The sequence below is a fragment of the Anser anser genome (assembly GCF_964211835.1).
Source record: "Anser anser genome assembly, chromosome: 1".
Lineage (NCBI taxonomy): Eukaryota > Metazoa > Chordata > Aves > Anseriformes > Anatidae > Anser > Anser anser.
The window spans coordinates 185,244,959-185,271,068 of record NC_139720.1 but is presented as its reverse complement, the minus strand read 5'-3'; the positions used below and the strand labels follow the sequence as shown (position 1 = coordinate 185,271,068).

The window sequence follows — 26,110 nt, the reverse complement described above, 5'->3', positions numbered from 1 at the left end:
CTTGATTTTGTGAATTAAACTGAACATGTCCTGTCCTCTCCAACACTTTCTGTGGGATTTAGCTGCCTCCACACCCATCACAACTGAGATAAGCATGCAACAACTGAGCAGCCTCTGCATATGCGTCTAGGGAAATTGATGGCCTAAAATGAAGTCTTATTGAGTTTAGACATTCAAAGCCAATTATAATGTAAACACACATATACACCCACATTGTCCTTTAAAAAAATGTGCAAGTTCAGAAGTTTTTTTCACACAGGTGAAGTTTTGCAAAATATGCATTCCTTTGCAAATATCTGGTGCAGTCTTTAAGGCAGGTCCCCTCACTTTAATGGATTTCCTGCTTAAAAAAAAAAAACACTAATTTTTCAGCTGTTTTTCTTGGGTGGTACACTTAGGAATGAAAACAAACCAAGGTATTAGTACCTTGAGCTTGGCAAAATTGAATGTGTGCTATATGATATGCTTATAAAGATGGTTGTTTTGGGGAAATGGCTTGCTAATTCCCTTTGCAGACCACAGGATTGTGCACACCCCCCAGTCAGCAGCTCTGTACTGCTGAGCCTGACATGCCACATCAGTGATGTCCTGCATGGGCTCACAGGTGACTCTTGGGTGTAAATAATGTAGCATAACAATAACAGTTTGCATGGTGACAACAGATTACAATTGCAATCCTTCCTTAGACATTTGGTAAAAGAGAAAGGCAGTCACTTAGCACGTGCACTGGTAGTTTATAACTCCAGTCTCTACCTAAGGTAATGATAATTAGACAAAGGACTTTCACTCAGTCACTGACCAAACAATTAGGTTGGTTTTAAACTGTAACATCTTTCTTCTCACCCCTGTTTACTAATATTGCCCTCCTTCTAGGAGTTACCACTCGAAAAACGTCACCAGAGGACTTCTCTGGCTCATAGTCTGGTGGTTTGGTGGGAACTCAGCTCCACCCAGGATCCAAACTGGGATGCCACGATATGGAGCACTGCCTCCACACAGGTCCCACCAAATGCTGGGGAGCTGGGAGTCACAAGCAGAGGTGCACAACAGAGACCCGGGAACAACACAACCTCAACCGTGCTGCAAAAAAATTAGCCGGAGGTCAAAGTCCTAATTTATCACTGTGTTTTTTCATGTTGGCAAAAACAGATTGCTTGAGATGAGCAGACAGCAGGTCCTTCTACAGGTGCACCAGTCTATTTAGAGGTTACTCCCCATCCTCATTAGCAAAACAGCTCATCTATTGAACGTGATTTAATCAACAAATGGGGTTGTCTTTGGCACAGTATCTTCAACTGAAGAATAAGTCCTCTTTGTAGAGATCGAGTTGTACAAATGCTTTCATTTGATTGAAAAAAAATCAGACCAATTAAATACACAAATGTTTAAGTAAACCATTTGGACGTAGTTCACTTAATAAAAAAACAAATATCCAATTTTAAAGAGAGCAGCAAACCTCTGGGCATTTCACAATGTCAGCTCAGGTTTTCTAGAAGAGAATAACCTAATCCACTTACATGTAAATGAAAGGCATGGTTATTTTTCCTGCAGCCTTTTTAAATATTGCTTTGGAATTTACACAGAAATGTGTGTTTGATGGGGGTGGAGGACAAGGGTCCCCTCTTCACAATCTGGGCTATTTCAGCACTATTTGGAGAACCTATTAGTCTAATGCCTTTTCAGGGTGCCTGAAGACACAGAGAAGCATTTCTTATCTAGCACACCCACTAAGGATTAGGCTTTTTATGGGTTCTTAGCATTGCTATTTATTTCTTCTATCTAGTTATGAGATATAACAGACTTTTTTTTTGTCTTGTTTTGTTAAAGCCATTTTCACTTAATTGCTAATTTTGGAATATTTCTGGTTAGCATTACATTTCAGATAGCACAATTCAGCTGCTTCTCAATTGAGTCCTTGCAGTCCATCCTCTGCACCTGCCTCTTGCCCTTCTCATTCTCCTGTGATGTACACGCAGCTCCTGGTTTTTCTTTTCTATATCCAATGTCAACCTTTTTTTTTTCATCTTATCTTTTGCAGGTCCCCAGAAAATCTTACTAGCTGCTGAAGCCCTACCTTTGCTGGCTCTGTGGTCAACCCTGGTAAGCTTTGATTTTTACTAACACACGTGCTCTCCAAGGCCCACCTCGTCCGTGCTGCACCAGCTGCTCTGCCATCCTTGAAGAGGAGGCTGAAGCTGTCTCGTGTTCAGCATCCCTCTGCTTTGAGAGTAACCACATGCACCAAATCAGGCTTCTGTTGCGGTCCTTTCTAGCACCCCTGGCAGCAGGAGGAGCAGGACCAGCACTCCCATCGCCACCATTTACCCCATCAGCAAATCAGCCCAGCGTTTACAGCAGCTCAGCTTTCCTAAGGGAAGATTTTTGAATGCAATGCGTGTATGTGTGGTTCTTGAGGCAACTCGTTTCACAGACTCAGGAATAGAAAGCATATCATTGTGGCTTAATCAGATTAAATATTCAAATGAAAGCAATAATTACTAAAATTTGTCTTGAGAGTTGGTGAGATTAAGTCTTTGAAACATCATTTTTGGTCTGCAGGCTATAATGAGTAAACCAATCTCTAATGATGCAGAAACGACTAGAGGGTTTGGGTTATCATCAACCAAAAGATATTTATCGAACAAGATGAGCAGCATGGCTATTAAACAGACTTTGGACAGTACCGCTTCTTCACAAATGACCTTGGTAACACAGCACCAACCAAGCACTGACGTTACCTTAAAAAAATCAAAGCCACACATTTAAATTCACTGCTGGTGTATGTGGAAAAGAAATGTTTTAGTGACAGAGCTGCCGAGTGAAAATCACTGCAGCAGATTTCAGCTCTCATTATAATCTGTTAATGAATGTGTTAACATACGATTCCTGCAGATCAGCATTGCCACCAAGTCTAGGCATGCACAGCACATGCCCTACACAGGTCCAGAAATAAAATAGGAGTACACACCTTCACAGTTAATATAGTATGTTCCCTGCTCATGTTCCTTATGTGTACCTAGATAGAAAGCTGAAATCTTTCACATGGGTTCCTTCACTGCCTTTAATGGTAAAATGACTCAATTTAGGCAAACAAATTACTCAAGAAGCAGGTGTTGAAGGTGGTCTCGGAGACTGCTTTGTGAGCACAACTGTTTAGGGTTACAGTTTGTAGCTGCCTAAGTAATGTCCTCAAGGAGTTCACACTGGTGTGAGACCCACCTTCTCATGGGTTTTCAGAGAAATAACCTGGAAAGGTAACCCTTTTCTGCACTCTGGGGAGAGTGGTGAGTGAAGCAAGTTATCAGGAGGCATAAGCAGGTGTCATGGGAGCAAATTTTCCATACTTCATTGAAAACAAAATTAAATATTAATAGCTCAAAAGGATATTGAAGTTCAGAATAACAAGGTAAAGCTACTAGGGCACATTACACACCCCCTGAGCAACACCATTAAGGAGATGCTGGTAACATCATCAGTGGCAGTGGTATAGATAGGTGTTGCTGTTGGCAATGAGAATTTCTGGTCCCATGCCAGAGCAAATGCACTTCAGTACACTACAGGAATATGTAAGGGAGGGTGACCTGGAGCATCTCTCCCAAACATATATATATATATATATATATTTGAAGCTATTTGTGCAACTCTTTACCTTTTGATCTCAACTAATTTGAAAATCATAGAATCATAGAACTGTTTGGGTTGGAAGGGACCTTGAAGATCATCTAGTTCCACCAAATAGAAGAAACATCTCTGAGTTAGAAACAAAAACCCTTGCTCCTGAAGCCTGACAGAAGTATCAGGACAAAATAAAAAGACAATGCAGTAGGATTGCATTTAACCCCAGGAGACCGTTTTTGTCCATTGTTCTTTGCACTGTGATTACTGCCAGGCTTCCATGAGTTGTCCACACAAAGCTATGAAAAGAGTTTCTGACAGTAATCACAAGGCTTAGCTCGCAGGGTCTCAAACGGAGAGATGTGTGTATGCCTTCCTGGGAGCTGGAGCTCAGTGTGTAAAGAGCTGGGATGATCAGTTTCTCTTGCTCCTGCAGGAGGATTGCGGATCCCTCTCTTCCTCGAGTGACACAGGACCAGAGAGTACTTACAGAGCAGGACAGCAGCAGCTGCATCCATCCTTCTTGCTAAACTAGGACTTGCATGTTCATTCAATCAGATCCTTATCATCCACATTGCTTGCTCCTTAGCTCCCTGCTGGGCCTCTGTTTTCTATCACCCCAATGAGCTCTCTACAAGATGCTCACCCCATGCTGTGTGGGTGTGAGCCCAGCTTCACCATATCCTTGGCTCTCATTTAGCTCAGTGCAGACATCACCAGTAAGACCAGTTGCTTGCTGCAGAAAAGGCTGTCATAGGGAGCAAGTGTTATTTACCAGCTTCTCGAGGTTGTGAGTAACCAAAACCATACTCCTAAGCTTAGTTTAGAAGGCCATATGCATGCCAGACTGCAAAGACAGCTAACTGCTCTTAATGTGAATTGCCCCAACCCGTGACATGATGTCTCTGATCTGTCCCTGTCCAGATCTCTACAGATGTTAACCCACTGATCACAAGACTATTAAATCTGATGTCTTAAATGTAAATATACATATATAAATTTCTTCATTTATTTTACAATATTTTGCTGGAAAATATTTCCAGAAAGCCTTAGCACCACGTCAGACACATGCAATATGAATACCCTACAGCACGCAACTGGGCTGCTCCTCCAAGCCTGCGCTCGTCTCTTTTGCTTTCATGGACAACAAACAGAACAGCATAATGTCCCTGAGATGCTCTGATGATGACTTACCCAATTCAAACTGGTTGGAAAGGTTACCACAGGTTTGTCTGACTTCTTCACTGTCCCAGCCAAGAGGATAGAGAGCACAACCAGAGCCAATCAACAAACCTACGAGAGAACAGAAAATAGAAGTTTACACAAGCTGCCCCTTGGGAATCCCAGATTTAAAACAAAACAAACAAACAAACAAACAAACAAAAACCACTCTTTTTGTCCCGAGAACAGTAGGAAATCATTTGGACTTGTACTGCTTCAATCTGCTACATGGTTTTACAGCTGCTCGGTGTGCTGGAGGCAGCCTTGGCGATTCAGCATCAGATGCCAACCTCAGCTTCTGTCTGAGAGCTTTTAAACTCCCCTCGTCTCTGCAGAACTGTTGCATACGCTGCTTGGAAAACTCAACACGGGGTTAAACAGAAGCTGTGTTAATCACAGCATTTACAAGCTGATTGCTCCTGATTAATTAAAACAACAATCAACCAGCGTTTATCGTGATTCCAACAGGAGAAAGTGAACTGACAGTTGTGCTAATCCCTCGTTGTTTTCCTTTGTTTTTCACCCCTTCAAATGTCAAGGAAGAGTCATTTCATGTCACCTGATCAATTCACACCACAGGTACATGCTGCACAAAGTTTTCTCACATCATTTCAGCAAAACAACCGAGCTCTTGAGCCATTCTACCTGTTATTGTGCTCAGCTTAACATTCGCAGCATGCTTTGCTTTTGCCAGTCCTCATGCTGTCCAGAACAGATGTGCTTCAGCTAAGTCTTTTCCTTCACAAGATCTTGCTGGGAATCACCCAACGGGACATGATTATTTTGTAGAAGTGGCATTTTTATGATATTGCATTCTCAGCTGTCACTGCAGAAGCAGCCAAAAAGCAGGTGTAGCTGGCAAAGATCTTTCTGTTATTATTTTTTTTTAACAAGGACAGCCTAAAGAGAATAGTTGAATGTGTGCTAAATCATTTAATTTTACCTCCTTTGTGTCAGATCTTATTTATACGACTGGAAGTGAGTCACTATGTAGATAACGGCCTGGGTGCACCTCATACTTTGCAGGATGAAGAAGCAGACATTTCCTCAGAAAGTTTGCAGCATGGGTTATCAGTGGTGCCTTTTACCTGTTAGGTAGACTGGGACAGGGTTTCAAGCCCTACAACCACAGCTGTCTGGCTTTGTGCAAGTCCTTTGTCACACCACCTCACTTTTCCTCTCTTGACAATAGGAATAAAGACAATGTGCCCCCTGGCAGAGCTATTCTGGTGGTATGCTCCTAGTGCAGCAAAGCCCTGGATGTGGTGACACTGGGGATGTCACACCAGTCTCGCAGGAGTCCTGAGGGTGATTCTGACTCAGGACCTGGACGTACCTATACATTTCTACAGTCTCTATCCTCACGATATCTATGTTTTTCATATAGCTGATGCTCCAGTAAGATACAGAAATCATGTTATTATTTTCTTGACTCACTTAAAGACATAAAGAAGCGCTATCCCATGTTTCTCCTGATGTTTGATGCTCTTAGCATCTTAGCTGTTAGCAGAGGAACTCAGCAGCTCCTCCAGGCCTACCTGCCCCTGGCTAGGCCCAATATTAGAACTTCCCCCAGTAAATTCAAATTTCTTCCTGCTACTCAAGTCTACTCCTTCCTTTCCTCACTGAGCAGACTCTGCCTGCTCCTCTCTCCATATCTACGTGACATAATAGAAAAGAAATTCTGGAGGCAGGCCCCTCACAGATGTTACAGTGACCCACAGCTGTAAAGGCAGAAAAGCAATTAAGGGTACATGAATGCCAGGCATTTTCAGAACTTCACCTGACCTGGATATGGTTGCTTTTAATGTCCTCACTAGCAGCATTCACAGTATCATCTGATTTTTTTCCCCGGGGCTGCAGAGCTGACAGCAGCTGGTAGGATCCATGTAAACGAGAGTGCCTTACACTTAAATTCTCTGAAAGGATGTTTCTCAGACAAGAGAACTTCAGCCAAAACTCAATCTATATTTGTCAACGACTGCTTAAGATTCTTGCAAAAAAAAAATGACTGATTCTCACATGAACTGTTAAAGCAAGAAGTGCACTGTGAAACAATCAGAGCATGGGGTGGGGCAGGACACTGTGGGGCAAGGAGAAACTTCACCATTGATGATAAGAAAGGCTGGGGAAGGGAGGATAAGCACCCAGGCACCAGAGACAGTCTCACAGGGTGATGGAGCCCTGGCCAGCCCTGTTGTCTGGTTTCAATCAGCTTGGGTCCCAGCCCTCACAAATGCTTGAAGGGCTGCATTGAGAGGGGCAGGGCGGTGTGTGCAGGGCTAGGAGGGCAGGCCGAAGGAGAGCAGCCGGAGCAGCAGCCAGCCCTTCTGCACAAATAGGTCCTGGGAAAGCCTTCTGCACTGTTCTTCCAGGAGAGCACAACAGCAGCACTGCAGGCAAGTGAAAGGACTATTAGCATGACAATGCTGCCCCTCCAAACCCAGAACAAGCTCTTGCTCAGCACTTGCCAATTACTCTCCTCAGGTGGCAAGAGCCTCTGGTGCGCCCTGCATTCACAGAGGGCTGTTTGTTTTCAACTCCCTTTGAGTTTTGTTGCAGCAATAGGTTGTTGCTTGTTGGTTGTTTTTTTTTATTTTACTTATTTATTTATTTTCCCGCGAATATCATTCACAACACTTTCCTCTGCCACCCTCCAGAGCACATCCTCTTCCAAACACCTCGTACCGATTCACTCCGTCTGCCCCCAGTGCTACATTAGATACAGAGGCTGCAGGCCTTGGCTACCAGACCTCAGCCAGGCCTCTTCACCCCCGTTTCATACCCTCTGTCCCTTTTCTGTATGTACATCTTTGTAAACTCAAAGCCCAGTTTCAGTCAAAACAAATTTTGAGGGTCAGGCTGTGCCACTTTTAAAACCTATGGGTTCTTAAAGTACCTCATATGAGAGTGTCTGGACTTGAATTAAAATCTAGCCTCTACTTTGGTCTAAAATGCAATTATTATTGATCGATAAGAATAATTATTATTAGGAATAATCCTAGATTTCCTTGTTTCTTTCACATAACTAGGAAACTCTTATATACTCTACAGAGTAACAGCCTCGAATGTAAGCTTTGTTTAGGCACAGACATAATGTCTAGCCCTGTTCTCTGATCAAGTCATTTAAATCTTGAGAAATTAAATTAGGGGATGGTTGAGAATGTACTAGGAGAATAGAATTAGGACCTTTTTTGTACTAAAACCCCAGAGATACAGTTAAAAATACATTAGTAGTCCAATATACTGTAATGTTAAGTTGCTCCAAAGAAGCAACTTCATTCCCATGTGGGTGCTTATCCTTAAAGCCAGCCCATACTGTTTAATAACCAGAGTAATTACTGTCTAATAACCCACTGCCTCACCACTACCTGTGCCTCCCAGAAATGAATGAACCCAACACAGACAAAGTAGCGTGCTATGTCAGAAAAACTCCCTGTAACGGGGACAACTGCTTCTCCAGCTGAGTACGCAATTTGGCAGGGCTGAGTTTCTTTCATGGAGCACAATGCCGGTGTCGCCACGGACCCCACCACCAAGAACCCATTTCTGACTGACCAAGGACAGCAGGAGCAGAGCACTTAACACCGTCCCAAGAGACTCTAAGGTCCAAGTAGGATTAGCATCGCTTGGGCGCCAAGCTTGTGGTGTGGTCCCCAGGTGCAAGGGGCAGCATGCTTACACGCTAAGGTTGAGGTAGACCTTAAAAGCCATGGGCAAACACAAGCTCCATTTAGCAACCATAAAAACTGCCAGAGAGCAAGGGGGCTGCCAGGAGCACAGTGCCACATTGCCATCGGGCAAAAAGGCTTGCACCTAGTGGCCAGAGGTACCCAGTGGCCACAATTCCTAAAGCTGTCATTTTGACATCTCTTTTGATCTGTTTTTCAGTCGGTTTTGATTCACCTTCAAACATTTCCTGCAGTGGCACAGATAGGCTGGTATGGATTTAAGTCTATTGACAAAGCAGTTGTGTTCCCGGTTCTTCTCACAGAAAGGGTGAGGGCCAAGCTCATGGACCTACCTTCAGTGCATTTCCACGTAGACTTAGAGCCCACTAGTCATTAGACTTTAAAATTTCACAAGTTTTGCCTTCTACCCTGTGGCACGTATATATGCATGATTGTGTGTGATGGTGCAGGATCTGTCCCGTTGCTTTCAGCAGGATTCTGCATGACTGTAACAGGGCTAGTACCACCACAGTCTGCATGGGCAGCAAAGTTGGGAACTGGCACTTCAGCTCCCTTATTTTGTGCAGTAAGCTTGGGGTGTGCCTCAAAGCCCATGATGTTAACAGGACTTGGACAAAAGCCCTCAGCCCCCTCCTCCCCCTCCAGTCAATCTACTCGTGCTTGTAAGCAACTCGGTGTGTGGATCCAGACCCTGGGAAAGCAAAAAGACTGCATACTATTATCTCTAATAATTCATACATGTCTCGTGTGTACATGTCTCATCCTATCTGTTTAATCACAGAGAACGAAGATTCCATGGAACAGCTGAAGCCTTCGTTTAAGTAAGTTAAATACAAAGACCACAGACCCAACAGAAAACCTTAAGCTAATTTTGCTGCTTCAGTAGAGAGAGGTGGCTGGTTTAGCTCAAGAGTCACATCCCGGCCTGCCCTACAGTTAACGTATTTAGCTAGCTATTCTACCCAGGGCACCACACCCATCTTTACAGCTGCTTAAAATGCTTAGGATGCCTATAACATTCCTTGAGAAAGGCAAAAAAAAAACCCGCAGTGCTGTAATTACCATCATCTGTCATCTTCCATTATCCGCTACAGTCATTAAAAGAAATAGAAAGGGGAAGGAAATATGCAGGTTCCTAAATGGCTGCTTCAGAAAGGGGTGGCGGCTTTGAGGTGCTGATTGCTGGGATGGGGCCAGCGGGCAGCAGAGGTGCTGGTGGCACATGGCTGCTGTTTGGGATGCTGCACCACGTGCCAGTGGAGGTGTGGGCACTGTCCCAGACCACCTCTTCTGGAGCAGTTCTGCATTCAGAATTGAAAAGGGCTTCTTGCCCTGTGCTGAGCCTGAGGAGCCATGAAACACTGCTGTTGCAAGCGTCATGACTTAAACACAGCCAACTTTGGCTACGCAAAGCTGGAATTAAGAGCTTGGCTTCAATGTTTAAGAGTCCCACCTAGCCACTTGGTTCTTTTTATAGTCCATGCAGGGAGTTGGATACTTCCAAAAAGCAAGCTAAGACCAGCCTATGTGCTAGGTGAAGAGCTGCCCAGACCTTCTCAACACAAAACACTGGACCTGCTTTCAAAAACCCTGAGCCAGTGGTTTCCCCCACGGCAGCTGTTGTGAACCTGCGGCTGCATAAGCCCTGCCACCCCTCCTGGCTGACTGCACTGACCTTATACAAGCAGCACACTACAACTCCCTGCGGCTGCGGCATCCCCAGGTCCTACAAGTTGTGACACCACAAACCAGGGGAGGGGATACCTCAGTAATAAACTACCCAGAGTGATCCTCATCCACCCCACTGCCCTCCACGTCACTCTTGCTGCAGGTGTAACGCACGGTTGTACTTTAGCAACACTTAGTATCTGAAAGATGATCTTGTTTGTCCGGAGGTGTGATTGAAAATAATTGCATCTAGCAGGTTCTGCACACAGCTAATGCTGCTGAGCAGGGGGTGGTAGGGAAGGGGCAGTAATTATATTAGTGGTTTGGCACAGATGGAGGTTTCATCTTTGAAGTGATAAAGGCGTGATTTGTGGCATGTAGCAATCCGCTTCCTCCAGAGGTAAATATCAACCACTATTAATAACCCCAGGAACAACAATTCTCAAACAATAGGTAGAGAAGGATTAATATAACAAGAGACATAACCAGATTTTTCTACATCACTGGGCTCAGTAAGGCCAGCAGCGATCAGGAAAAGCCAATGCACAAAAACTGAAGGTTGCAATTCCCTGCGGTGGGCAGTCCTCAGCCTGCTTCTGTGGCTTGAATAGGAGCCTCCACCCAAAGATGTGCTTCAATAACCCTTGCAGGCATCACACCATAAATAATTGTCTGTAATCCTCATAACAGTCCATAGCTAGCAAGTCTTGGTTTACAGGCTCAGCTCTTCCTCTCTCTTCTTGAAGTCATAGCATGCCCAATTGTTTCATGGCTCTTTTCTGTTTTGTTGCCAGCCCATTTGATCATTGTGTCCCCAAAATCTGTTAAAATAAAGCCAAACCTTCCCCAGTGTCCTTCCTTCTCCCTTGAATAGTATAAACCTAAGTGCATGATTCAGACAAATCTGATGGGAAAACCCATCAGTTTGATCAATAAAGAGAGGTCGTGGTGGTAGTAAGTGGGGCACTTAGCATTGGACTTAGCCTCAAAGTCTTGCCGCTAGAAAATGCATTTTCAAATGGGAACAGAACCAATAATGGTTTTCCTTTATTCTGGCCTTTTTAAGTGTCTGCAATGCTTTTCGGATGGACACTGGAAACTGTATTCCTCTTTGTACATCCCAGCTACAGTTAAACCCTACCAATGCAGCCAGAGGGACTGCCTAAGCACCCGGAAGGACCTCTGTGGGCAGCAGGCAGGGACGGTCTGCCTGGTGGCCTCCTGGCAAGCCTTCTGCACCTGGAAGGAGCCCAGGGCCACTGGGAAAACACACTGAATTTGCACCTAGAAACAAGCAACAAAAAAAAATGAATGGATCAAGCTTGATCCATGCACTGCTGAGAGAAAATAACAACAGAACTGAATGCTGCGTGTTGTGCAGTTCCTTTCTAGTGGGAAAAAAAATCTTTAAAATATGTTCCTCCTTTCTTTCCTCTTCTCTTCTACTTTCTCCCCTTTCTCTGACCAAAAAGAAACCTTGGATTTTTTTTTTATTTTTTTCCCTAGGCATCTCTAATGAATGCCGCTCATATCTGATAGATATTCAAGCCATCTGGGGAAGCTGACAGACAATAATTTGGAAGTCATCCCTTTCAAGACCATTTTAATGATGATTTTTCCTTTCACATCTTTTCTCTATTAAGCTGGTCTGAATCTTCAAGGATGATAGAAAGTTTTCACACTCCCATCTGTCACTTGAAGGTATAGTAATATCTACAAGCAAAACAAAACCAATTTTTAGATGAGGCACAGACTTTGACTCTCTGGTTCTCATGATTTAAAAACTCTTCTCACCATTTACCTGCTATACAAGTGAGCCTGCAGTGTAAAAGTAAAATTGAGCTGGCACATGAAGATTATCTGCTGCTTTGAGATGTACTTTAGCCAATAAACAATGGGGTTTTAAAGGGATTGGATAAAAACCATGATGTGAAATACTTCATATTCCCTCTTCAAGGTCACACTCCTACTGCATCTCTTGACATCACCCCTCTGTCCTTTTGTTTTTCTGTTGCCCCATTAGACAAAAGTAATTATATCAGTCCCTTCCACTACTGGTCAGTATCTGTTCTCCAGGAAATCCAGGCATGCACCTGACCTGGGCTTTTAGCATGTTTAAGCCTGAGATCTAAACTTTGGGCAGCAGTTCTCCGCCAAATCAGTAGTCACTGAACATAGGGCATTTAACCGGTTCCTTGAGGCTGAATGGAAAGTGTGTATGTTGAGAGAGGTACAATTGCATAGTATGTGAATAACCTCAATAAGGGAGTCACTTGTCTGAGTGCAAAACACGACAAAACATAAGAACAACAGAAATCCCACAGAACAGAGTCCTACAACAGGTGTTGCAGCTGCCTGCCAGCTGCCATCACACGGCACAGCAAGGAGCTGTGGTGCTAACTAGTGGCACCGCCTATCTGATCAAAGGTGGTGGGCTCGTTACTAGAGGTGCTTCAGGCTTGGAGGGGGAATGCCTCACCCAGCGATGCTGTGCTGCTACCCACCAGGTAGCAGAGTAATGGCCGTGTCTGCTTTATTTGTCCCTGGGAGCTTTTAAAACAATGCTGAAGACTTCAGAAAGTGAGGGTCGGGGACAGGAATAAGCCAAAAGAAATGGAGAAGTGGGAAGAGTAGAGAAATCACAGATCTGCTAATAAACAGAAATGAATTAGTAAGAGCCATTTGATAAAAGCACAAGTGGCAGCACTGTGACAGCTGCTGCCATGGAAAGGAAAGATCCAGCCCCACTTTCAAAGCCATTCAAAATCAGTGCTGGCACAGGGAAATCCAGGAGGCTGCAGCACCCACCACTTCCAACCACTGAAAATCACCCCTGGAAGAACTTGTAGCTGGATTTTACAAAGCAGCAGGACTCGTATCCCAAAGCCTACACGGTTTGGCACTAGATAATAGAATACGCAAGAGTTTAATCTTATTGTATGTATGCAGTAGGAGGAGTAATATGATTTTTGAGAACGAGTTGAATTACAATGTCTTCTAGATGTTTCACTGAAAACCCCTTTATTACTATTTATTATACAGCACCATTCACATGCAGAGGGATTTAGAGAGATCCAAGAAGACAGGCACCTGCTTGTACAATTTATATCTTATTGCTTATGGTTAAGTGAGGCTAAGGAAGACCCCAGACTCACAGTGGAGGCTATCTAGAGATCACACCAATCGATTAGAGAATGAATATTCACCAAAGCAGGGACTACATGCTGAGTCCCTTACCATCAGATCACACAGTCCTTCTTATATTTCCATTCTCTCCGACAATGAAGAGAGAAGTATTTGGTACCAACTAGGATGTCCTTGGCTATTGTCCATGGCTATTGTCCATGGCTATTTCTCCCGGCTAATGAGTGCTGGGTGTGGGCCATTGGATATAAGTGATTTTGGCATCATGAGGTCTTCTCCTTTGGGCTTCATGCAATGTGTGCTGGTTGTGTCCCCGTGGATGAGGTAAGTGGAGGAGTATTGAGACTGTGAACCCTACAGTGTTTAGCCACGAGGCACCGCATGAAGCAGTTTGGATAAACCCAGACTTGGCTGCTTTTGTCAAAGTGAACACCTGGGGGTATGAAAGTGATTATTGTGGTCATGATTCAGGATTGGTCCTGCTTTAAGCAGCAGGTTGAATTATAATTTGCTTTCACAGAATCACAGAAACATCTAGGTTGGGAGAGACCTCCAAGATCACTGAGTCCAACCTCTGACCTAACACTAACAAATCCTCCACTAAACCGTATCACTAAGCTCTAAATCTAAATGTCTTTTAAAGACCTCCAGTGGTAAGACCTCCTGATGTGCCTTTCAACCTGTAAGACTTTAGGAATCTCTTTTTCCATCGTTCAGGCACCTCAGCTTGAGGCAGTGGGGGCTCAGGTCAAGTGTTTGTATAGGACTACTGGCATTTGAGTGTGATATCCTACCTCGAAAACTAGCTCTTGCTCCAAAAGAGGTTTTTCTTTCAAAATGCCTTACATGTCACAGGGCACAGGAAATCTATGAAGATGCCTCTGAAGAGAAAAATTAATTTGGACCCTTGTTATTATAAGCAATGGAGTCTGAAAATTTATATTTCTCATCCTAAAGAATACATACAGATAGGTCTATGTTTAGGACACATCGAAGTCTGCCTAACTCTAAACCAGCAAAGATATTCACATGGGACTGAAAAACATGACACGGAGCCAGTCGGGAAAGCCAGACCCTCCTGGACTGGCAGACGGAGGTAGGATAGCCAAGGGCATCTCGAATGGGAGTAGACACCTACGTCAGCCACTGAATTGTGCTCCACCAGCAGTACTGACTCAGAGTGGGATTTGGCTGCCCAAACACAGCACCTTTCACCAGTTCCAGCATTGTTCAGGATCTCACTTGGCCTCCAGCTGCCTGCCTGGAGAAACACAAGTCTCCCCAAAGTCCTCTCACATACCTGCCAGCCCATGCAGAGAGGTCTTGCAGACCCTAGAGTATCTCTAACAGCACAAAGCATTTAGGCTAATGAGTTTCACCCTAGATATCTATTGATCTTAATGTAAACTTAGAAACCTACTTCAAGGGAAAATATCTGTATTGTAAACACCTTCAAAAAAACCTATATGAATCTGTAATTAAATCATGCCCAAAGTTACCTACGCTTTATTTTGAGCCTTATCTTCCATCTTTCTGCCCTCATTCTGCCCTGAAGATGCAAATGCCTCAATTCCTGTCACGAACCCTGCCTTCCTTTACGGGAAATGACCTGAATGTTAGGGGAGAACAGACGATTAAAGGAAAAACTGCCTTGTTCCCGAGTGCAAACCTGTATGCTATATCTTAAAATTATTTCTATGGAAATAAGTTGCTGCTTCAAAATGACCCTGACCTGTCTCGATTGCCACCACCAAGCTAGACCACTCAGGACTGGCTTTAGCGAGTCTCTGCATAGTTCCCCACAGAGTCATCTACAAAAAAAAAAAAAAAAAAAAGATTGACACCTCTTGTTCTGGAAAGGGCGTGACCTGGTCCTGCTAAAGGCAGAGTGAAGCTGCAAAGTGGAACTGAAATGCCTGAAGAATTCCCTTGACTGTCAGCTCATTTTGTTTGGCAAACCATGATCACTGCTTGTACATTATGAGCTTTATGGAAAAAAAAAAAATGCCTGAGAGTTATCACATGCCATCAGACTTCTTTATGTGACAACCCATCTGTATGCTCACCCCATCATTTTGTGGCTCAGAATCAAATGCTTGACAGTTCAAAGAGTCTAAAGCAGCATATGGCATATGACATAGTGTATTTCAATAGAAATCACTCCATTAGAAACACAAGGATGCCTACTGTAATTAATAAAGAGTAATTTAATAATTATCTTCTCAAACTACATAATTCTCCATGTAGCCATAGTAGTGAAGGGGATATTCTTTTTCATTAATATGAATTTTGATAGCACCTGGTCGCTGGATAAAACCAGCCAGAAGCTTTGCAGAAGTGCCAGGCTCTAAGGATTTCCCAGTACATGAACAGCTCTCATGGAGGACCATGAGTAGAGAAATAAGGAAAGATATTCCGTGTCAGTGAATATGCCTAGGTTGACAAAAAAGACAAATGGGCAGGCATTGCCACATCTTTTCAAAGCAAACTCAGCAGACTAAGATTGTTTGTAAGCACAAGGAAAAGTCTGCAGCAGAAATTCAGCCCAACTCTCCTGAGCACCCCTTCAGTGATGTCGCCTCTAGCTTATCCCAGCATTTGGAAATAATCAGACATGGATTATATCCCACAGAATTGCTTTTCCATGTTTATTAGGTTAGTAATCTGTGAAGAAGAATAGTTTGTAGATGCTGGATAACGCAACAAAGCTGTCCAGACAATTACTTCACTTTGGTGGCAGATCCCCAGAATGAGAGGGGAACTGGAACCGATGCAAAGCATACATCCAGTAGGGGAATGCTACATACCAGGTCTGCTCCCCATCAGTCTAGAGGACACTTTTCTATAAAAGATAATTAGTAAGATAAACTACTATAATGCTGTAAAAGTCACTGGCAAACACAGCTGACACTCACTTTTCCCTTTCCACTATTTTCAGTGGTGATTCACAAGCTTTGGCTTCCCTCTACTCTGCTAAAACGTACACACCAGATTAGTTGACACACACGCTCACAGTCATCATCTACAGTGTAGAGCTCTCTGATGGATGTCATAGACATCTGAAGTGTTATGAAATACCTGAAAATTGGTGAAGGAGAGGGCAGTTTAATTTATTGTTTGCTACTGTAGCTGCAACACTTTTTAACAGCTTTTTAAAATACCTTCCACATCCATGAGGCTACATGCAGAGCATGCAGTTAAGCACGTGAATTAATGTATGCATGAACAGAGGTGTACTCAGTGCAATTTGCCTTTGTGCTGAAATTATCGTGTAAAATTAAAATAAACAGAGTCCAGTCTAAGCAGTAACAGACTTCATGTGAAATGAGTCATTCCTATGGCTTCCCCAGTTAAACTGAAAACAACTATAGCCCCATTCTCAACTACTTTGTTTTCACTAAGAGGAATGACAAGGTTCATCACACCTCCAATGGGAACTGTGTAGCACTCAAAATGCCCTTTGCGTACTGTCAATTTTTTTTTCCCCCACGGTTTTTACATGCTCTAAAGTTTGCTCCATATTACATACCCAAGGAAGGGATTTTTTTATTTTTTAAAAGCAAATTAAACCCACAACATTTTCTACGCTTTCTTTCCAAAGGTGTTCAAACTCAGCAACTGAACCAATTTGCAGAGAAAAAAATGTTCTATCAAGTCAATTTCCCTCAAATAGGTCCCATTTTTCAGTTTGTCATAAAGTGTGCCAAATCATAATTTTGGAGAGGAGCTGTAGTTTCTTACAAATATATTGCACATCTGTAGTTCAGAAGCATATGGCGCTGCCTCTTATCCTCTCCAGAGACAATCCATATGGACAAACTTATCAAAATCCCAAGCATACTTAACTCTTTCTAATCTAACTGGTATGCTTCTTCCATGATGGGTTCAAGAGTCCACCTCTGATATCATTTTGAAATCTTCTCACCCACCTGTGGGTTATCCCAGAGCAATAGAATAATGTCTCAGCACCCTCCAGCTCTTCTTGTTGAGAGTCTTTTGCTTTCTGTCTTTCTCCTGTACCATTTAGGAAACTCTTTTATACACAGAGCATACTTACACACACACACGCAAAAATATCTTGGAAACTTGGGTTGGAATTGTCCTGTCAGGAAGTCATCTAACCCATCCTTCTGCCTCAAGTCAGGATAAGCTCCCTTGTATCTTCCAAGACAAATATCTGTCTTATCTCTTCTTAAAAGGCTCTTACAATGGAGATCCCACCCTTTTCTAAGACAATCTGTTCTATTGTTTCTGTGTCTGCAACAGAAGCTTTTCATATTGTCTAACCTAAATCTTCCTTCTGATAATTTAAGTTCACTCCTTAGACCACAGACTTTGCTAAGCCCCTGTATTGGGTTTACATGGCAAAGTTTTGGTGAAGGGGAGGCTGCAGGGTTGGCCTCTGTGAGCAGAGTCCAAACGGTGCCCCATGTTAGATAAGGGCCAGTTTCAGCCAGCTCCAAAGTGACCCGCTGCTGTCTAGAGCCAAGCCAATGTTGCCTGTGACTCTGGGAGGGCAGATTTAGGAAAGGAAGAAAACTTGTGCAACAGCAGCTGGGAGAGAGGAGTGCGAACCAGCCCTGCAGCCCCCAGGTCAGTGCAGCAGGAGGGCAGGAGGTGCCCCAGGCAGGCAGCAGCAGTTCCCCTGCGGCCTGTGGAGAGGCCCCTGGTGGAGCAGGCTGTCCCCCTGCAGCCCACGGGTCCCACACGGAGCAGATCTCCACGCTGCAGCCCGTGGAGGAGCCCCCGGTGGAGCAGGTGGATGTGGCCTGGAGGAGGCTGCGGCCCATGGAGAGGCCCCGCAGGAGCAGGCCCCAGGCCGGAGCTGCAGCCCGTGGAGAGGAGCCCACGCAGGAGCAGGGGCCTGGGGGTGCCAGAATCCCGTGGGAGGGACCCCACGTGGAGCAGGGGCAGAGAGTGACCGTGAGGGAGCGGCGGAGACGAAGCGTCAGTCAGGGACTGACCGCAGCCCCCATTCCCCGTTCCCCTGCGCTGCCTGGGGGAAGGATGTAGAAGGGGGTGGATGGGGGGAAGGTGTTTTTAGTTTGCTTTTAGTTTTTCACTGCTCTAGTCTCTTAGTAATAGGTAACAAATTACATTAATCTCCCTATGCTGAGTCTGTTTTGCCTGTGACAATAATTGTTGAGTGATCTCCCTATCCTTATCTCAACCCTTGAGCCCTTTTCACCATATTCTCTCTCCCTTTCCCTTTGAGATGGGGGAGTGAGAGAGCAGTAGTGGTGGAGTTCAGCTGCCCAGCTTAGTAAAATCACCACAGCCCCTACTAGGGCTCAGAGAGCACAATTTATTTTCTTCCCCCTTGCAGCACCTTTGTATATTTATGAAGCTTGTTGGTGCGTGGGACCACCCCCGGACTTGCCTTCTCTCCACCAGACCAGGAAGTCTCAATTTTTCATTTTTTTCCTGCTAGAATTAGCTATTCCGTATAGCCTTCTCTATCCGGAGAAAGATTCCTGTGGCTGCTGACTACATCTTTCTGATTTTTCCTTCAAAAATTTAAAAACAATGCTAGAATACTATCAGACCAACCAAATAATGAATCAGACTCATTGCATTCAACTGAGAAAAGTGAATGAGAGAGAAGTCAAATTAAATGAAGACCTTGAAGGTGATGGTAGCAGTAACTAGCAAAACCCTAAGATGAACTGTGTGGCTCTTACAGCTCATTGCTATTCTCTCTTCCTACAAACTTTTCAGAAACGGTGTTTATGATCAGCAAAAGACTCTTCAAGAACAACTTTGCTATAAAGGCTGTCCTTGATAAAAGCCTATCAGTGCCTGGATGCCATCCCCAGCACTTAATATTTCTGCTCCAATTTACAAGATCATTGGCTTAATGGATTAATACTTGGTGACTGGAGCATGCAATTGCTAGATACAAGCATGCATTCTTATTGGGACCTGGGAGTAGGGAGTGCTAAGCAGCAACAGTAGCATTTGTTGGACCTCCTACAGGGACTGAGGGAGAATGTAAGCAAAACAGATATACAAAGAAAATAAACCAGCTATGAGATGAATGTTAGATGGCTGCAGAAGCAATGAATGATGGCACTTAGACTATTGATAAAACCTTTAAGGAGAAAGAGGAAAAGTCCTTTTTTTTCCGCGATTTCTCCTTGTGTAGAAACCATTATCTTCATTCCTCATTCAAAACCATCTGTCTTCTGTGGTCCTCACTGGCCATTTGTACCACTGAGCCTTGCTTGAATTCCCTCAATTTATATTTCAGATCTGATACAGGTGACCTTGTTAATGGCACAGTGTTTACTGTGGCACAAATAAAACCACCTGCAAATGTTTCCAAGCCAAAGTTGTTCAACAGAGTTGTTCATCCAGCAAATAGCCCAAGACTGTATCTGGGGCTAGGTTTCTGGTGTGCAGGCTGCCCCAAGCTGGTTACAGAAGCCCAGCTGCAATCCCTCCGTTGCTCTTGGTTCCTGCAGGTGGCTCATGCTTGCTATGATTTTCACAAAATGGCATCCTGCTAGAAAATGTTGATGAGGGTCTCATCCTTAGAGCCCTCCTTGACCCCTTTAACATGTGCCAAATATTTACATGCTACTCAATCTTGTGTCCTACAGCGCTGGATAGTTACAGTAATGCTAAATGCAAAAATGGTACGATCAAATTAAACCCCCTTCACAGAAAAAGAAGTTTTACCAATGAATTACAAAAACATGACTGTCTTATGGCTTGGACAAGTGCTGGAGCAGCTATGGCCCCATCAGGGCTATCGGGTATATTTTTAGACTTCTCAAAGTATTGCCATTTAGCACGCAAACATGCGCGTGACCTTCTACAGGTACTTTTGTCTGCCAGAAATTGTTCAAAACCAAGTATACTGCATCATGAGAGAAACTCTGTCCTTCCTTGGCTTTCTACTTAAAATGAGAATAACACCCAGTAATTGCTTTAAGGGAAGTGATATTCTCTCCCTCCTGGATCTGACAGACTTTTCCTTGTCTGACTTATGTACTCCAGGGGCAACTCCACTGTAACACAAATTATCTCCAGAAGGATCAGAAGAGCCCTGTAACTAAGTCAGAAACATGGAGATCACTTTCATCGTGGCTTTTCTGAAATGTAAATGTTCGTTTTAAAATGATACCATCACAGCTTCTAGGTCCAGCTGTTCATCCTTTTTCTTTGTATTTCACTTCCACTGAATCCTTGTTCTGAATTATCAGAACAATAATTAGATTCAGGAAAGGGGGGGCAGGCATTCATATTCCCCTGAGAAGGATAGATAAAAGTTTCATTCCTGAAAGCTGATGTGCCAACAGTGGATAGTGGGGAATTGGGAACCCTGCTTAACTGCATGGGAGAGTTAAGTTTATTAATAAGACAATTCAGATAAACTCCATTTATGCGTTATTTGAACAAGTATCTTGGCAACTCCTTATTTAGCATCTTGAACATATCAGGAATTTTAAAGAGGAGGACTGAAATGTTGTCTTGAACTGTAAAAGCTTTGACAGAAGTGGGTCTGGGAAGTAATGAGTTGATTTTTTTTTTCCTTTTTCTGCTTCTCCTTTTTCTTCCTCCAACTAAAAACAATTTTCAATATCCTTGGCATAACTACTTTAATGAAGCATAATTTATTTGATCCTTACACAGCCCCCTTAGGATTACTTCTTGCAGATAGCCAATTATAAACTCTTACATACTTTATAGCCCTCATTATGTGTGACAGAGGCACACTAATAAATAATGCAAAACCCCTTTTATACCCAGTCTACCTTGTGAGAAAACAGGGGTCTGGTATGGAGGGAAAAAGCACATTGTAATGCATTCTTATTTCCAAATGGACTGAAAAACTTTCTAGCTTCAGCTTGCTTCCTTAGGACACTTTTTTTTCTTTTCCCAGACTGGACTCCTGTGGCTTGATTCATTACTAGATAAAAATCAAGTTTAAATAGAAGTGGACCATGACACACAGACTGTCACTGCCCTGTCACTTCCTTGTGACATCCTGTCAGCTGCAGAAAAGAAAGGAGGTCTGGAAGTAGAATGACCAGGTTGAATACGAATGAATTGATATTCAATTGTAGGCTTTTCACGGTAATGAAGCAGAAAAGGCCAAGGCCCAAAGAGCACTTCTCACCCTGCCCGCTCTGCCTTTCTGGTGCAACTTCCATACTCTGCCAGCGCTTGGGTGAAGGCCGGGAAGAAAGTAAAACAGCTCTGACTGTCCCTCAGCTGGTAGGATCCAAAGAGCAAAGTGAGTACTATAGGAAAGATGAGGTTGAACATACATGTACAATGTCCCAGTGGACTGCTTATAAAAGAAATTTTGTTTTTGTCTTTAATTGTCAGGATGTTACTTTTTGAAGCAAAAGAGGTTGCACCTATAATGGTTGAAAAACGTTGCCATGATCACTACAGAGACTGATGAGCCACAAAGGTTGCAGCCTGCCCCTGTCCCCATGCAGGATTATGTGCAATCATTGGTACCCACAATGTCCCTTGAAGTCTTGCCCTATATGAGTAAGAGGGGATACTAGCTCCAAAAGGCACAGGGATTTCTTGCCTTTAAATAATAGTTATGTGGTGCTTGGAGACTTTGGGGAACAGCAGCAAGAAGGAGGGAAGGTGTTCATACAGAGTTTGAACTGTATGGGACAAAATTTCATTGGGTAAATTGCGATTTTATTAGAGGACTTAGGCTGAACTCAAGCTCAATTCAACTTTCTATCCTTCTCTTTAACTAGGAAAAAGAAAACTTAAAACGAAAAATCAAACCAACAAGCAAATAAACAAGCCCAGCTTTTCCAAGTACAGAGCCCACCACAGCCCTTGCTCCAGGAGGACTGGGCACTGCTACCTCCACAGCCTGGATGTGGTGTCCTGGAGCCTGAACACACAACTGTCGGCACCAAAATGAAACATTATTCCCCAAACGACACATATCTCCAAATAGTGTCAATGTGGCCGCAGGTAATTACACAGTCTGACTCTAGCAGACATCTGGGTCTACATTATCTTTCAATATCTCCATGTGGCTTAATGCAGATGTAGAACAATTGCATAGAAAGAAGAAAGCAGAAGGAAAAGTGGCTGTGTAACATAAATGCCTTAGGTATGGTTAAGTTAAAGCCCTGCCACGGGGTCCTGCTAGATTATACAATTAACTCAGCAGACCTTTATAGCTGGCTGTGGGGATGGCAATGAACAAAAGAAATAAAGACATTTGACTTTGTGCACATCTACAAAGAAATTATCTGCCGTATTAACTACAGGGTATGACTAATGTACACTGAAGCACTCACCTTCAATTAGCCATTTAACCCAGCAGATCAAGCTGTGCTCTGAAGAGGCTGAGATACGGTAAGTGTTCCTCTTGCAATAGCAACAAGGGCTGGCTACTGCCAGAGGATGTGCTAAGCAGGTATAATCCAATGGGCTGGCAAATCCCACATTTCCAGCAATGAAAAAAATCCATGGTATCTTTTCCATTTTGTACCCTCTCCACTTATGATAATCTCAGTGGCTACCTAACTACATTCGAAGCAACATGTTCCTGGGAAATGATGCAAAAGTGTCAGCTAAAGAACTGATCATCTACTTCAAGGTTTATGAGCGCACCTTTCGTCTGCTTTTAAAGAAGTGAAATAAGAAAAAATTAAATATGAGATACTTTTAGCAGTTTGCAGGCAACAACAACAAAACTTAATAGTGTAAACACCTGTAATTTTTGGTTAAAATGTCCCTTGAAATCAACTTTTATATGAAAACTGACCAAGACAAGGTTCTGGTGTCTACAGACTGGTTCTTAATCTGCCCCCGTAAAACCACAATGGCAGTGTCAGAGTAACTTCAACAAGGTCAGCAGCAGGAACCTGGATAAGGCCATCTTCCCACCTGGCTGCAACTGAGGTATGGTTTGAAAGGCTTCCTTCTCCCTACCTGAAGCCCTTCTGTTTACAACTGTCCCATCATCACTTCTTCCTCATCTGCCCCAGCAGGATAATGCTACAAGCATTTACAAGGCTGCTTGAGAACTGACACAGTAGAATACAAGCATTTTTTATTTCCTGAGGGCAAGAGGTACCACAGAGTCAGGAATAAGAGGCTGGCAAGTGATAAATACTTAAGTTTAAGCTGTCAAAAAAAAAAAAAAAAAATTGTGCAACTGCGTCCCAGGTCTCTGAGCATAACAGGTCCAGAAGAGTTGCAGAAATCAGAGATGGGAAAGAACAAATCGCATCCATTCCCTCCCCTCAGGAGGTTTGTTCCCCACGGTAGTCTGTGGTGCTCTGTTCCCTGCAGCATGTTGCTGTCGTCTGTGCTGAAGACCGTGGTGCAGCCAGTCCAGTTTCAAAGGTCCCCAAGCAATAAAGTTTATGGCTTTCCTGGTGCAACTATTCCATGGCCAAGTGGATCACTTCGGTCTGACTTCTGAGGATTGGTTAAATGGAGACTTATATCTATCTCTCACAAGAAAAACATATTTTGGAAGTTAAGCACCTGCACTTAAGAGCTCTTCTTCTGTGGTTAACAGGACACAAATATGACTGGGGTGAATTTCATGTCAAAGCTGAGCAGATCTAATGGTATGCTAACACTGAAAGGAGGTAGTTGGTCCCTCTGTATGTTCCCAGCTATGTCATCTTGCTTCTTCCTTTGGGCATTTTCAGGCTAATATGAGTCAGTTCAGAGTCAGTTCAGAGAACTACATTGGAGAGAAAAAAAAAAAAAAAAGACTGATTTTTATATGTTATTCTGCTGGCTTTAACTCTCAAATGTGGCTTACTGGTGGGCAAAAAATTGTCAAAGGGCCACCTCCTCCTGGGTACCCAGTGAATCACCTACGGAAAATTAAAACCGTAGTCCAGGTCAGGCTGTTTTAAGCCCATTGTGAATCCAAAACGACCCAAACGCGTCAGGAGTGCAGCCTGCATACATCAAGAGAACAAGGGCATCCTACCAGCAATCTGGCAGCCCACCGAATCCCAGAGGGGTGGGCAGAGCCAAGGGGACCCACAGAGGGGACCCACAGTGCTGCCCATGGCTGAGAGCGGCTGTGGAGCAACGGGGTAAGTTGGGCTGACGAAATACCTTTGGAGGCAACTGCACAGAAATGATACAAGGAGGGCACTATCAGCTGCAAATGTGACATTGAGGGATAGTCAGACGCATATGAAATAGGAGCAGGATGAAGGCTAAAAGCTGAAGGGGCACCAGCTTTCAAGAACATGGGAATAGCTTCTATATTAAAGGCAGTTAAAAGGCCAAGGAGAAAAAGATTGTGATAGGAGCCATAAACTTAGATTACTTGCATCAATAAGGGAGAATAAACTGTTGTGTAATATGAAGGGGCCCTCCAGTCAAAAGGCAATTGGTGTTGGAAAAGAGGTTTCTTAAGAGATAATCCCTTCTCAGTTCTCTGATATACAGCCTTGCTACTGTACTACCCAAATTCGTTTGTTATAATGACCTGCCTAACTGCCTAATAAGTATCATTCTGTCTGTCATCAGAAAAGGAGTTCATGACTGCAATAAAAAGCTTGGATGCAATTCAGCAATCCAAAACACCACAGCTCTAATTTATTCATTCATTTAGTTTTCAGTGGTGCAATGACGCCGGCCACAATGGTATTACATGAGGCTGGTTTAAGTATCCAGGAGAGCTCAGAGAGCGGAAAATTCAATTCCCATTGCCATGGTGAGCGATGTATACCACTGAAGGGAGCTTAACTCCCAGGGCAAGAAGGGTGGTCTCCCTGCAATATTCCCTTTGAACACAGGCACTGTACTCACAAAGAGCATTATCAACACTCAGAACTCATTACTCCTACAGGAGGTGAAGATGCCTCCAAATCTCATCTGGGTGGAAACCCCTCCCAGCTAGTGGCAGTGCTGGAAATATGCTGCTGACAATTGTCAGATAGATTTATTGTATCACGCATTGCGAAAAGTCCTCCGCAAAGCCGTGCAAAGGCAATGTTTTCTAATTCTTTGTGAACTATCACGAGACGGGCTTTCTGAGGGCTCCCCCACCATTACCATGTCACTCAGCTGACAATAATTCAGCTGGTTTGGGATACTTCCCAAACACAAGATGGTGTAGAGATGCAAACAGCTTTCTCTACTGATTCTTTGCATCATACAATGCAGTTGGGTGGACAGTTGGTAACATTAATGTCCCTCCTACCCCAGGGGTGCAGCTTGCCTTCCCTCTGCAGAGCCATAGTCAAAGGTGTCTTTGACACCCACCTTCTGGTGCCCACCTTCATGGGGTGCTGAAAGCAGGGGTGCACGAAGCATCACACATCGGTGCTCGCTGCATGTACAGAGGCTGCTGTGCCACGAATCAGGATGGAGTTGCGTTGTACCCAGCTGTACATAGCTCCTGACAGGTCTACAAGCACTAGTCAAGACAATGTTGTTCGCAGAACTGTATAAAAGAAGAGTGGCTTCCATGTTCAATTACATTTAAGCCTTCCCCAGTGATTAAATCTGTCTCTGCTTGTCTCTGTCAGTTAAAACACTTCCTGTATGTAAAAAGTGACTGTTGCAAATGAATGATGTAGATGAGTCTCAGTAAAATTCTCCCATCAGTAGGGTTTATGAAAAGTGAGGACAGAGAAACTGGGATTTACGTTCTCTTCCAAGGGGTCCTCCAGGCTGGAATCCCCTTGGTGTGCATCCTGCCTTTGCTAAGAAGCCCTTCTGCTATGGGAATGCTATGCTTTTTTCCTCCAGCTCTTGAAATCAAGGACAACCCTTATTCTGTTATGACTACCTAG

The 26,110-nt window shown here is 43.7% G+C and overlaps 1 protein-coding gene and 1 long non-coding RNA gene across 2 annotated transcripts in view; one reads left to right on the top strand and one right to left on the bottom strand.

Annotated features, from left to right (window-relative positions):
* The window catches only part of LHFPL6 (LHFPL tetraspan subfamily member 6), a 140,656-nt gene that overhangs the window by 11,636 nt on the left and 102,910 nt on the right, over positions 1 to 26,110 (bottom strand). Inside the window, exon 3 of the mRNA XM_083796365.1 lies at positions 4,810 to 4,908. Within this exon, the coding sequence (XP_083652491.1) occupies positions 4,810 to 4,908 (99 nt within the window). The remainder of the gene's footprint in view (positions 1 to 4,809; positions 4,909 to 26,110) is intronic.
* Positions 1 to 26,110, top strand: part of LOC310880504 — a 54,454-nt gene that overhangs the window by 10,507 nt on the left and 17,837 nt on the right. Inside the window, exons 2-4 of the long non-coding RNA XR_014571730.1 lie at positions 874 to 2,100; positions 9,310 to 9,349; positions 11,703 to 26,110. The exon at positions 11,703 to 26,110 is cut by the window's right edge and continues 17,837 nt beyond it. This is a non-coding gene — a long non-coding RNA (uncharacterized lncRNA). The remainder of the gene's footprint in view (positions 1 to 873; positions 2,101 to 9,309; positions 9,350 to 11,702) is intronic.